Raw genomic sequence first — 14,424 nt, 5'->3', positions numbered from 1 at the left:
CAGCTGTCTCAGCCATTCCAGAGAGAGAGAGAGAATGAGGGATACGGCTCAGACTCGGTGGTAAGTTACAACCAACGTTTCCTCGAGTGATTTGGAATTTGGAAGGAAGGCTTGGGAAATATGTGAGCCGATAGGTGACAAGGCTAAGTCCAGAACAAAAACCGGATGAAGGAACCAGGGTTTTAAAACTCTGGCTAATAGGAGACAAGGCTAATTTTAATGAAATTTGATTTTAAAAGTTGTTTGGTTTGATTTTTGCACATTATTTCAATGAAATATAAATCAAATTTCATTAAAATTATGAAATTGGTGAGAAACTCTTTCAATTTCTGAATTGAAATTGCGTTCACTCGATTGTATACTCATATTTGGTATGATTTATATTTCAATTTTGGATTGATTTCATAAAAATATCAACAAATATATTTTTTATCAATAAATTGAAATCGTGTTTGTTGCATCAGTCTCAAATATTTCAAGAACAATAAATTCATTTAGTAGTTCAATTTTTTATAATAGATTTTCTCTATTTCTTTTTAGGGAAGAGGTAGAGGATGGGCCAGGAATGAGGTGGTGGTGGTGGCGGCTGGTGTCAGAGATTTTTTACCATAGAATCATATGAATAACCCCATTAATGTTAGAATACAAGAATCATAAATCAATCATAAAAGATTAATCATGGATGTAGTCTCTAAACCAATAATACATAAACATATAGATTGATCTCATACATGATAATCAATCGGAGTAGAATAATACTAGTGTGTAAATTTAGAAGCCTCATAAGTATTGATCACGTAACTCTCTCTCATGTGATTGAATATTAGTTCCATGAAGATTGTAACAAATAACTACACAATGGAGTCATAGCCGCTAAAATCTTCTATAGTCTTTAACCCTTAGAATACTCTCACATGCACTATTCTTATGGGGGAGTCTATGCTTCAAAAAACATGAAGGTGTTAAAGTAACGGTTGCATGGACCTTTAGCTTCTATTTATAATAGAATCCTTAAAACTCTAATTCATTCCCACAATGGATTGGGCTAAGAGTTTCCTAATCAAAGTGGGTTTATTATTGCTTGGGCCTAATGGATCAATCGGTATCTGTTAAGCCCACATAAAAATCCTAACAACGGATGATAGTGATGGTGAGAGCATTAGGGGAAGAAACATTGATTTTTAATTTTTAACATGAAATAAAGAGCAATAGTTAATCAATTTCAAAGTTGAAACAACTCCTTAGTTATTTCACAATTCATATTCTACATTTATTGATTTATTATACTTGTTTCATATGATATCAATTTCACTTAAACAAGGTGGATAATCAAACCAATAATTTTTGAAACATAAATTATCCCATGAAATTGAAACAACAATCATATGAAATCACACCTAACTCTTTAATAGTCGTTTTGATTTTGGTATTTGTAATCATCATTTAACACCCTTGACCACATTGAGTGATGAATGGTTGTTAATCGATGCTTTAATGGAATGAGATAATGCTCCATCTTCGTCTCCTCTTGATTGTACTCACTCTAAAAAATAAGGTGCATCAACTAAGGGTGTCAATTTCAAGCATATTCTACAAAATGATCAGCAGAGGCAACAAGAATGTTGGGATTGTCACCAACTAGAAAGAACTCGCAATCTTGCTTTTGATTACCCCTGACAAAATTGATTATTGCAAAATACTATGTTCCATTGATATTAATCATAAGATCATAGACCCTTGAGAGATGAAACCTTATTTGCATGATTGGGAATACACAAATTATTTAAATAAGTTTTCTATGGATCATTCCAAATTCATATATTTCTTCCATCACCAAATTGCCAACACACAATAGAACAAAAAATAAGGCAAATTCTTAACTATGATATTCCATATTGAAAATCTACTCATGCAACAATAATGTAAAGATTTCATTTAATAGGTTGTTGATGTATACACATGGACTTATGCATCAATGGTGTCTTGATAGGTAATGTAGTTTCCTATGACTCTCATCACTTGAATTATCACCTCGGCCTTAGCTTGGCCTGGTGGTTTGCAATGCTTAGTGGAGTAATTGCTTGAGGGTTGGTCACTTGATCAACTCCTCTCAAGTGCTTCGATTTTTAGTTTGGCCTTATGTCAGTCTACTTTGTAATGGCCAATAGGCCCTTGAACTTTGAAAAAAAAAAAAATAGTATAATTTTTTCCTTTTAGTAGATTGTTGAAATAATCTTTCCATCTCCTTTTAGTGTCTCCATCCATTATTAATACTTTCACTTTTAATACATCTAACATGGTCGAGATATCTAATATTTATTTCCCTCATTGTAGCTATATTATAGATTATTTTTTCTCCATCCTTTGTGTTTAGATTGTTATAAAGATATAGATTAAGTATTTTGAAGATGACAATGGGTAAGTTTCTTATGTTTAATTGTTGTGAATTAGTTGTTAAAGATTCGGTATACACAATTTTTTTACGTCTTTCTTATGCTAGTCTCTTATTATATAGCCAATAGGCAAATAAAGCATGGAAGACATTAGGGACCCTAGAAAAATGCATGCCAACACGATTAATGATTAGAAGGGAGAATTTAGATACATTGGTGATCATATGATTTAGGGGAAAAAGGTTCCTTGAGCTAGTTGCAAAGGCTATGCCAGCACCACTTCCTTTCTTTCTTCTAGACACTCTTTTCCCTCTTTACCCTTGTTCACAAAACCATCATGGGTTCTTTAAATATTCAATGATCAAATTTGCCATGTCATTCTTCCACATAACACAATTAAATATGTAGTCCATGATATGTCTTTGGAATTGTAAATTTTTTGATTTTCTTTTCATTATTTTGTTTATTTCTTTGGGAGAAAGAACTCTGACCGCTTGTGCCACTTGTGTTATTCTACATCCATACATAAAAAGACCCCCCCTTTTCTTTTGAAGATACTTGTACTACGCCTTCTCATTGACTTGCATGTTAGTGTAGTGGCTGCCTAAATAGACAAGATCCTCTTTTTTTTTTTTTTTTTTTTTTTAATCTACAATCATTTCTTATGGTTTGGTGGAAAGACAAATAGAGTTGATGGATTCCAGAATTTATTCTATTCCATGCATGATGGAGCACCCGGCCGGATACTGCTAATCTTAGATGAATTCGATATGCACTACTTTTAAAAACAAAAAGGAAAGAATATGAACATGAACATGACATGTCTTGCTACTTAAGTGCATGTCATTTCCATTTAAAGGTTTTACTTGGGACTTGGGAGATGCTTTAAAATGAATAAATGCTTATTCCCATGGCCAAATCTTTTCATATTCTAACATATACTCCCAACTAACAATAGACATGCGAGGTGACATGGCTTCTGAGCTGCCTTCCACATTATATTTCTTTTCGCTTTACTGTGCAATGCGCACCCTAGCATCCCAATAGCCGACATTCGTCTCTCCACCAACTTCCGGCAGTTTTAATGCACTTTTAATCCTTAAAACACTTTTTTTTTTTTTTTTTTTTACTATTGATTATAATCGTATGGATCCTATCTATCATATCAAGGTTAAGTGAGAATTATTCAATTTTTATTAAAAGTAATAAAGAGTATGAGATAACAAATAATAATAATAATAATAATAAATAGTATAAAACACTTCGTATGGGTGGTCTTAAGAAGGTAAAAGAAATTGAACTCATAATCATGTGCTTCCTATGATGAATGTTCATTGCCAACTCGGCTACCCCTTGAATTCCAAAAGACAAAGAAGATTATTAGAAAAATAAAAAAGAAAGAGAGAGAATAAGAAAATTGAAGAAAAATTGTTGTAATCGAGGTTGGTTATAACAAGAAAGTTGTATTTTTTTTTTTAATCTTTCTATTAAAACATTGTATTAAAAAAATAATAATAATAAAAAGAAGGTTACATTTTTTTAGTCATGACTTTGTTGGCAACAAGTTGTTCCATAAGTAGATAAATAATTGGTTTCCTTGATTCCCGATTAAGGGTGTAAATTTCACCTTGAGCCGGGTCTCAGAAAAATCCAAATGAAACTTTTAATGATTAGGTTTCATTTTGGGTTTTATAGAAAATCAGACCATGGGTCGGTTGAAGCCTAAAACTTTTTTTTTTTTCTTGGGGGGGGGGGTGTGGGGTTAAAAATGAAACATAAACTGAACTATACCCCTATAGAGCTGAATTTTTTCCCTGAAAATCGAAACAATCTAGATTAAAATTGATAGTGAACCAATAACAATTCGTTGAAGAAATTTGATTGAAAACTAAAACCGAATTGGAATAGAACCAAAACCAAACTTTACCTTAACGGTTCACTTACAATGAATCTTTGGAACTATGCATTAATTAGTTATCGGTACTGGTATTGACCGATCTAATACCAATATGGATCAGATAGGATCGGTTGTTTCTCTTTTTGGAACACTTTCAGAATAATTTCACCAAACATTATTTCTATTCCATAATAATCATAAAATGGAATTGAAAAAGAACACTTATGTGTAAAAAACATTCTCCTTAAATAGAAATGCAACTAAATGAGACCTTAAATTGCACCCAAAAAAAAAAAATTAAAAATTGAGGCCTTAAATCTCTTACCTCATTCGCTCTTTGTTATTCTCACATGACTCCTCAATTTTGAAGGTTAAACTCATTCTTATCACAACTTAATGAGATAAACTATGTGAATTCATATAAATAAATAAATTAAAAAAAAAAAAAAAACAGATGGACAGAAAGAGAAAGAGATAGAAAGATATCCCTTGTGCTGGAAATGTTTTGAAAATTTAATGCAGATTAGGGCCTACAAAGTTTAAAACTAGACACAGACATAATCATCACCTATTGGACATGCACGAGTTCGCATCATCGCATGAGGCCTATATTTTTCAGATACAACAACGTGTAAAACGTTATCACCGGAAAAATGAAATAACGCGTGAAAACGTCTTTTGAAACATAAGAAGAGTAACTTATGACTAATTAAAAAACCACATCGTTGCATAAACGGGCCGCTGACTCTATCTTTTATATTTTCAGTGATTTAGTCCTTTGGCCTTTGTAAATAATAGTAGGAATAGGGGCGTCAAGTCAGCCTGGTTTTATAAAACCCGACTCTAAGTCTAAACTTAAGTTCTCTTAATTCATTTTTGGCTCAGTTTTGTCGTGTTCAGTTTAATTTATTCTGGTCTTAATTGATTCAAATTAGGTTAAGTTGGTCTGGGTTGGCCTTGATTAAACCTATCAATCCCTAATTCTAGCCATTTTAAAGGCTAGGTTGATCCTAATTGATCCTATATTTTGCCATTTGCGTCTCGTATGCATTAAAAGAAAAAGGGGGAAATAGAAAAGAAACATCAGCAACACCAATCATTTGATAATAAATCAAGAAAACACGGGCTCATTAAGAGTACGAGCAGTGTGAATGGATTAAAAAATAATTAGTGTGGGCAGTGTTAGTGGATTTAAAAAACAAGGAGTGTGGGAGGTGTGTATATATATGCTTATAACTTATAGATAAGCAAAAAGGTTTTATGTGGGGGGAGTGTGGTCCCTACGTCTAGACCCATGGGGATGAAATAACCGTCTTGCTCCCATGAAATGGAAATAACGTTTTGTGAATACTTTCTCGTGTGCTCCATTTGAACCTTGCGCATGCATAGGTGCCACACTGTCCCATTGGTAACACTTCTCCATTATTGATATATATTATACATAGGGTAGGGTAGGGTAGGGTCGGGTCGGGCCAGGCCAAACCAAGTTTAGCACAATACCTCAATATAAACCCGATCAGCACAACCTCGAGCCTAAAAATAACAGCCCAAGCCTACCTCATGGATTGAAAAACTCAGCTCAGGCCATATCTAGGCTAAGGGCGGTATAGGGTGAGATCAGCATGACCGGGTCAATTGACAAGGCCAGATCCTCTCTTGAACCATGATCTATTGCAACAACCTCACACCATCCAAGCCACACCTAATGGATGATGTATTCATTTAATAATAATAATAAAAAAAAAACATAGATTAAGAAAAGAAAAATCACCAAAATACTTTTAAGAATTTTATCAGTCCGAATTATTATTGGCACAAACAAATTATGGAGGGTGGTTTTTTTTTTTTTTATTGGAAATTATGAAAGGTGATTTTTGGAAACCACAATTATTATTATTATTATTATTACTACATGGATAACCACCCATCTTATTAAATATTATATTAATTTACACGTCAGCTTTAGAGAATGAGATAAACAATTTAAAAACCACGTGGCAGAAACTGCGAAGTGTTTGTTGCGCTTTGCAGCTGATGCTGCTAAATCAAGATGGCTAATAATCGTGTAGTTTCCTTTAACTCGGTGGGGACCACAGCAGAAAGCGTCTGCTTTTATTTGCGTCTTTTACTATTCGCAAGAATCCACGTGGCTCGCAACCTCTGTGAACCTCCTTTTAGTTTTTACGCGTCACAGGTCACACACCTGACCGTCCCAGAATCCCAATTCCACCGTATCTTTTTCTTTTCTATATTTCTGCAAATCCCAAGTTGATGAAAACGAAGCGCATTTCGAATAAGGCTCCCTTCTCTCAAGAACGGATACTCCTCTCTCTCTCTCTCTGATGAGCGATGACCCTTCTTTCCTTTTTTTTTTTTTTTTTTTTAATACTCACAAAATGTGACTGCTATCAACAATTTTAATGTCTCCTCCAACCAGTACTACTCGCACTACGACGATTCGATTTCTTGGAATTGATTCGCTTTATCCAGTCCGACTCATCTTCCCGAAATGTGCTTTTAAATCCAAGATGCGAATTCCAAAGAAGCCGATTTCCTTTTTCTTTTCCCTCCTCTTTACTGCTCAGCCATCTCCTGCTTTCGCTTCTCCAATCCGTTTTCATCCCAGAATTCTTGCTTGTCGTCTCAGTTCGGAAGCCGGAGACCAAGCTTTAGGGAGCAGAGGAACTAGTTTCGGCGTCGCAGGTTCGTTGTTGTTGGTTTTACTCTTATTCCTTGTGAAATATGTAGTGATTTCGTGTTCATGTTGATTACTTACGTGTGTTCTGGAAATTGTTGGATTATAATGAGTTCTGGGGGTTTAGGTTTAGTTGGGTTGTTAGTGTTGAGTGTCGTGTCTTGGTCATCTTCTCTCTATCTTTCTCCTCTTATTATGGGTGGATGAGGTTGTTGTTTACTTGAGAAATTGAATTTCTAGGTGCTCTTGGAGCGGGTTTGGGAGAACACCAATTGGGACAGAACATCGTGCTCTTTCTGTTAATTACATCAAACTTGAAGGTAAGTTTAGTAATGTACTGTTTGTGGGGGGAACACTCACACTGTTTAGTAAGGGTCGTTTGAATGTTTCTGTACCATCACTGTGTTTTTATCTTTTGGGGAGATTTGGTTCGGGGACCATTTCTTATATGAGCTATTATGGCCTATGGAGAGAAACCAGGGTGGCTCTGCGAATTCCATCCAGGTTTATGGGCCTCTTCGTTCTTTGTTCCTCAACTATTGTTCCCTTTTTTGGGTCTTTTTAGTACCATTCTACATTTGAAAAATAAAAGTGAAGATATCATCCAAATAGTTGTGGAATGAGATGAGGAGACTCTTGGAAAATAAGGAATCGACAGCTTTATCGTATTTGATCTGAACAATTCATATCCAAGCAGCTGAGTAGAGGCCTTTATTGACTTTAGGCCTTGGATCATTGTATAAATTCATGTATTCTGGTGCGTATTAGATTGACCACTTTATATGTTTTCCCCTAAGAAAATAATTAAGTGTTAAATTATGTGAACCATAAATATAAAAAAAAAAAAATGGCGAAAAGGAAAAGAAGGATTACACATGACTTGTATATGGGTTACATAGATTAACCTCTTTTTGACTAGCGTGTGGTATCCACTCTTTTTCTAAGCATACGTCAAGCCGTTACATGTATGCTTCCTGAATCCTGAGCATCTCACACTCGAGGTATGATGCTTCTAGTAAACATGCTTTCTAACTCTGATTCTGATAAATGGGTATTGCTACTCAAATCCTGTACTGCCTTTCAATTCTTGAAGTCATATTGAAAGTTATTTGAATGATCAGTTCCGTCGAAGGGCCTCCTGATCATTGGTGCTTTGCATATGTCAGAACAGTTTGACCTTCAATTGGGTCATTCACCACCCTCTGCAGTCAGCAGTCTGAACAGTTTTTACTGCTCAGACCAGTAAATTTATGGAAAGATTAATTTGACACTATTGAAAATTCCAGCACCCATTAGAAGTTCATACAATTCATCCGGACATGTTTTTGTTCATAACAATTTGAGAGTTGACAACTTTCTATTTGGAACTAAAAATCATCTCATAGCCTTTCTAGTGAGCTGGAGTTGGACTATACTGAATGTTTCTGTAAAACATTGGAAAGTCTTCATTTAAGGCCTTTGCATAATGCATGAGCCATAATTAGATGTGATTACTAGTTAGATTGATGTCCCACTCATTGTTGCTACTCGTACTCAGCAAACACATCCTTTCCAAAGACTTCCGTTCTATCATGCAACCTCTGAAGCCTTCCCCGAGAATGAGGTTTGGAATCCGATGCTTCCATTTGCATTATGCAGGAAAACATTCTCCATGCAAGTATGCAACAAAGATGGAATTTGAACATATAGTCAACTTCTTTATTTTTTATTGTTTTTTTAAACACTGAGATATCCTTTTGAGGCTTTCAATTTCGACGCCTAATTGTCAGTCATGATGAAACAAGACATTTAGTAGTCAGGAGGTGGACTAAGGTTTACTTGGTGAAATTTAATTTCTCAAACTGATAAGTATTCTTCCCTAAGCTGCAGGGTACCCTTCCAATCTTTCTACAATTGTGTTTGATAAAGCTAATAGTCTGTGTTTTACCTGAAGGGATGCTCCAAATGAGTGATGGAAGGATGGAGGGTGTTATATTATTTCCAGTCATTATGTCTAAAATTAAATGAGCATTTTATTCTCTACATCAGAGAATTTCCATTAAAAGAAAAATTTACATTCATTTGAAGATCAAGTGCATGCCCAATGGCCAATCCAATGGTTATATTTCCTAGTATAGACGGTTTGATTCATTGATATAACCTGATATACATGTTCCTGTTTTGATACTAATACTATTTCTGTGATTGCTATCAGGAGCCAATCAGTTGCATGCTAGCTACATAATGGATGGTGTTGATATAGATAAAACATCACAATTTCAACATGGTGTTTGTAGTGATGGTGGTCGGGACCAATGGATTTGGTCTTCTCCTGAAGGGGGCCGTAAAATTGATTTGGGAAAGCAGATATTCTGTAATAGATCCTTAAATATGAAGAATATTGTTGCAGTTGGGTTTGATATGGATTACACCCTTGCTCAATACATGCCCGAAACATTTGAATCCCTTGCATACAATGGCACAATTAAGAAGCTGGTTTATGATTTGGGATACCCACCAGAGGTTTGTTTGCATCTTCCTGTGAGGCTACCTTGTCATAGAAGGTTACTGTACTTTGGGATGTTTTGCGCCTTTAGAATGGTTTCTTACAAATCTTGACAGGTTTTGATTGACTTGTCTTATTTTAAGGTTTAAACAAATATTCCTCTATAGGAGAATTTGTTGTTTCTAAAGCCTTTTGGGTGTCAATTCAGCTTTATAATTTAGTTGGGATTTTTCTTGAATGTAACAATGTTATGTCTCACATGCTTGAAATAATGATCTTCAAGACCCAGCCTATCATTTCAGAAAGAAGAGATTTCAATGAGGACAATCTTTCATGATTAGAAAGAAGATTTCTATTTATAGAAAGAGTGTTTAAACTTGACAGTGCGCTGTGTGTTATAAATTCTGTAATCTGGACTACAGAAGCTTACAGATCACAAAGGCAAAAGAGATATCAATGAAATTGATGATCCTATTGTATGAAATTGACCTGTAATAGCTAAAGTTGTGGTTTCTTTGTTGCCACATATGGCTTCTTATTGTGCTTTTAGATTCCTTTCTGAACCTCATGCTAGTCACAATGTTTGGAAAATCATGAATAAGATCATAAAATTCTTGAAGTTCTGAACATATGAATTTAATGAAAAAAAAAGAATTCCAATTTTTTCTCAAATTTAGAAAAGAAAAAAAAAAAAAAGAGAGAATAAAATCATATAAACACTGAAAGAATATTGTCAAAAGACCGAAGCTATCATGTATTCAAGGTATGTGGTTATGTTTGGCCCAAATTCTAGTGAATTTAACAAAGGAAAATAAATTCTCACCTCTATCAACATTCAAGTCATTTATTTATTTATTTTACACTTTTTCTAGAGTATGTTTCATGTTTGTAGTTCTTGCTTGATATAACTTGCTCAGGGCAATCTTTGAAATCGAGTGGTCCATTTTCTCTTGTCTCCGTGTTTTCAGTTTGATAATTTGAATCTTTGATGGTTTCATTTCTGAAAATTGTTCCTGGTCATGAACTTTCTTGACATTTGATTTGATGTTAGATTTTCTTCTTTTGTCTTCCCCATTAACTATTTTTGGCAGCCATTGTAACTTGAGCTAATAAATGGATGCTTCAAATATGATGTTTTATGCAGTTACTGGACTGGTCTTTCGATTGGGAATACATGGTCAGGGGTTTGGTTCTTGATAAGAAGAGAGGAAACATCTTAAAGGTTAGCCTTGTTCAGTTTTCTAGGTTTCATTTCTGTTTCTTTAGCATCTTCAATTAGTTTTGTGAAGTTTTTCTTTTACCACATTTTCTCGCTTTCTTCTGCTGCTTCATTTCACTGCATGCAACAATTATAGCTGCTTATTCTTCCCTGTGCAGATGGATCGCCACAAATATGTAAAGGTTGCCTATCATGGTTTTTGTGAAATGACAAAGGAAGATAAAATAGCAACTTATGGGAACACCTTGTTACGGGATTCATTTGATGAACCTGATTACGCTCTTATTGATACTCTTTTTTCGCTAGCGGAAGCCTACCTATTTGCGCAACTTGTGGACTTCAAGGATAGGAATCCTGGAAAAGTTCCCAATGGTGCTGAGTAAGAATACTACTACCTGTGATTTGTTTCAGTAGAATTATTTAAATATGGCTGTGACTTTACAGCCTAATAAATTAGTATCTATCTGCACAGCTTTGCTTATGTTAGTTTTTTATAATATCTTGGTTCCCTTCTCTTTTAATAATGGAGAGCTCAAGATCTTATCCAGTAGTAGGCTGGTGGATTATGTGATGGACTTAGTTGGTAAATTGATAGTTGAGGATGCTTTCTTCAATTAATTGATTTACTTTATTGTTTTTGTATTCTATACTTTTGCCTTTATTTGGTCAATTGAGGCTATATTTTAGACGATTCCTTAATGTTGTTCCTAGAACAGTTAATGGTTAGGGTTTAGAAACTAGTAAAAATCCATAGTCGCAGAGAAGTAACCCAACCCAAATTTCAGGAGAAAATCAACAACAACAATCAGCTACTCATATGGCCAGAATTCTGGTCGAAAGATTAGACTGTCTCGGAGAATAAAATAAAAAAAATTGAGCACAATCCAAGGTTCCTGAATATGAGAAAATGCTCCTGAGATTATACTGAGATTATGGTTCTAGAATTAGTAATCCAGAACCAGAAATTGATTTTCAGAAATTAGGCAACCAGCGCAGATCAATCTAATGGATTGCACTAATAAAAATAACAGTACTTGCAAGCCAAACAATGATCAGAAATCAGATTCCAGATATAGTAATTCAGAAACTCAGAATTTATAAAATAGACTGAAACTAGGATTCTTCAGAAATCAATGGAAAGATAGAACTTTGAAACTTAAAAAAAGCCCAGTCTTCGAACTACTGATCAGGACAGAAATAGAAGAACAGAGTTGATATGATGGAATAGCAATGGATTAAGTAAAGAACTAGAAACTAAGCAAATTGGTGCATAGGAACTAGAAAATTCACAACTGACCTGATTCTCCAAGTAGAACAATAAGAAAAGAAAATAAGATAAGAAGGGTAATATGTAACCAGGAATCACCACCTGGATTAGTACCTTGGAATCACGACCAAGTTTTTCCTGGATTAACCACAGCAGGGAGAGTTCTTAATCACCACAGAACCAATTGCAAAGCCAAATTCATTACTCAAAATCGTGTGCTTCAATGGCTGGTTACATACATGCATATATATATATATGTGTGTGTGTGTGTGTGTGTGTGTGTGTGTGTACATGCATATCTATATATATGTGTGTGTGTGTGTGTGTGTGGACTCAAAATATGACTCCCAATGACTTGAAAGAGCCTAAACCAATTAGTAATCAAACTGGCTACTTTCCTCCAAGGCCTGTGCTCTTTTTATGAACTAATTGCATCAAATATAAATCAATCCCATTGTGGGCTTCATAAAGTGTGATTGTTCATTGTGCTTTGAATTTAAGTGTGGGTTCAAAATCTTTCGCTATGCTGCATACTTTTTCCTTTGAATGAATTTTTAAAAGATATGGTACATGTTTGATACTCATTGTCTTTGCTGATGGAGTCCCTCTCCACTCAGTTTTATTGACTTCACTTATAGTTATGAACGAAAACATATTTTTTTCCTAATATATACTTAATGACGCTTTCGGCTATATCTACCCTACACATTTAATCGATGTCTTCTTGAAGTAGCTAACCATGTTTCAAGTGAAGTTTGCAAATATCTTGACCTATGTTAGGATCTAGCCAATGATAATAAGCGATTGCAACTCCATGTTAGTGTTTTAATTTTGGGTTTTGATATATATAGATATTTAATCAAGTCAGTCTCTTATTGTTTTAAACTATGGTGCTCTAACTCTAATGTACATCAGGTCAATTTTGGCAAAACTAGGTTGCGAAATAGGGCTTACTAAATTAATGTCTGTTGACGTCAGAGAGGCTACATTTGGCGATCTATTGTGGAACATCACAAACAGCATTGGCCTAAATAACCTATGTTCTGTTAGATATTTTTTGCAATATTTATATGCTTGTTGTTACCTTGAATGATGTCCTTGAGTCCTTCGTTGGCAGACAAGTCGCAACATTGCATTTTCATGTTTAATTTGAATCTGTACCCCTCTCTTCCCCCTCCCAAAAAAAAAAAAAAAAAAAATCCTGGTTCAAGTTGTTGGAATAGGGCTTAGTTGAGGTAATTTGAGAGTGTTACTTCTGCTTTTTTGATTTTGATATGTTGTGTTTTGTGATTGCAGCTACTCTCGTATGTACAAAGATGTTCGAGCTGCAGTTGATTTGTGTCACCGGGATGGAACTTTAAAGCAAATGGTTGCCAAAGACCCAAAAAAGTAGGGTTTTTGAGTGTGATCTTTTCTGCTATTTCATTTTTTGAGAACAATATATACATTTGAGTACTTTATCTTTACAAATTTTACCAACATAAACTACTCATTTATTTGAATTTCTTTTTTGAAACCAAAATTTGACCTTTCTTTTCCAACACCCAAATTGAATTATAGTATCATACTTCAATGTATCCCATTCCATACATTCCCATCCCTGAAGTTACCAACTATATGCAGACCAGCTGGACTGGTAATGATTTTGATAATCAGAATTGTGGAAAATCTTAGTGATGCAAATTTGATTAACCAAGATTAATTTGTTCTTTGTTGTAGTGCGTTGTTTAAGCATTGGATGCCTTCAACCATTTGGCTTGATATGTATCTTGTTTTCCTTCCGTTAATGAATCAGGTATATCAATGAGGATACTTCAATTGTGCCCATGCTTAAAATGCTAGGAGATTCTGGTCGTGCCACATTCTTGGTGACAAACAGGTATCATTGTTCATTTGTTTTGCACAGAATAGATTTTCAAATTTTTGGTTTCGCTACAAGTATCATGGTCAACATGTGAAAGCACCAATTTCTGGCGGGAACCGTAACTCTCTCTCTCTCTCTCTTTTTTTTGTGTGTGTGTGTGTGTGTGTGTGTGCTTGTTTGTTCTTGAAACATTTCTGATTCTCTCGAACGTGCATGTAGCTGATTCTGCATGGAGGCTGGAATAAAATGTGTCATGCCGGAGTATGAATAACAAAACATTTGAGATGACCAGAAATATATTGAAAGATATTAGGAAAAAATATAATCAATTGAGATGTGAAGTTTATTGAGATCAATACAAAATGAAAAAGGCATGAAATCAAGAGATCAATGTAGGTCAACATTCTGAGGTTCCTGATTTGGCTCGAGAATTAATTGGTTGCCTTATCTAATTTGGTAGAATCCAGGTGTAAGATATAGTTTTAGTTACACTGGTCATCTCTATGCTACCTAATATCTATGTTCTAGGTCGTGTTTTGGGGCCAAAGGTCATTTTAGGGTTCAGTGGAGAAGTCAATGTCAACTTCTAATCTTTTTTATCTAA

General features: G+C 34.7%; 1 protein-coding gene across 3 annotated transcripts in view; it reads left to right on the top strand.

Moving 5' to 3' along the window:
• The first annotated feature begins 6,497 nt into the window (after positions 1-6,497).
• The window catches only part of LOC122084136 (5'-nucleotidase domain-containing protein 4-like), a 33,099-nt gene continuing 25,172 nt past the window's right edge, over positions 6,498-14,424 (top strand). Inside the window, exons 1-7 of one of the 3 annotated variants that reach the window (XM_042652218.1) lie at positions 6,853-6,993; positions 7,226-7,305; positions 9,180-9,487; positions 10,615-10,692; positions 10,848-11,068; positions 13,253-13,345; positions 13,752-13,835. In XM_042652218.1, the coding sequence (XP_042508152.1) occupies positions 9,209-9,487; positions 10,615-10,692; positions 10,848-11,068; positions 13,253-13,345; positions 13,752-13,835 (755 nt within the window). In that variant the 5' untranslated portion in view covers positions 6,853-6,993; positions 7,226-7,305; positions 9,180-9,208. Of the gene's footprint in view, positions 6,994-7,225; positions 7,306-9,179; positions 9,488-10,614; positions 10,693-10,847; positions 11,069-13,252; positions 13,346-13,751; positions 13,836-14,424 lie in introns of all 3 variants that reach the window. The other 2 variants (XM_042652216.1, XM_042652217.1) reach the window with 2 other exon arrangements.

Source organism: Macadamia integrifolia, chromosome 7 (genome assembly GCF_013358625.1).
Source record: "Macadamia integrifolia cultivar HAES 741 chromosome 7, SCU_Mint_v3, whole genome shotgun sequence".
Lineage (NCBI taxonomy): Eukaryota > Viridiplantae > Streptophyta > Magnoliopsida > Proteales > Proteaceae > Macadamia > Macadamia integrifolia.
Note: the sequence above shows the minus strand (reverse complement) of the source record. Positions and strands in the feature narration are given on the sequence as shown.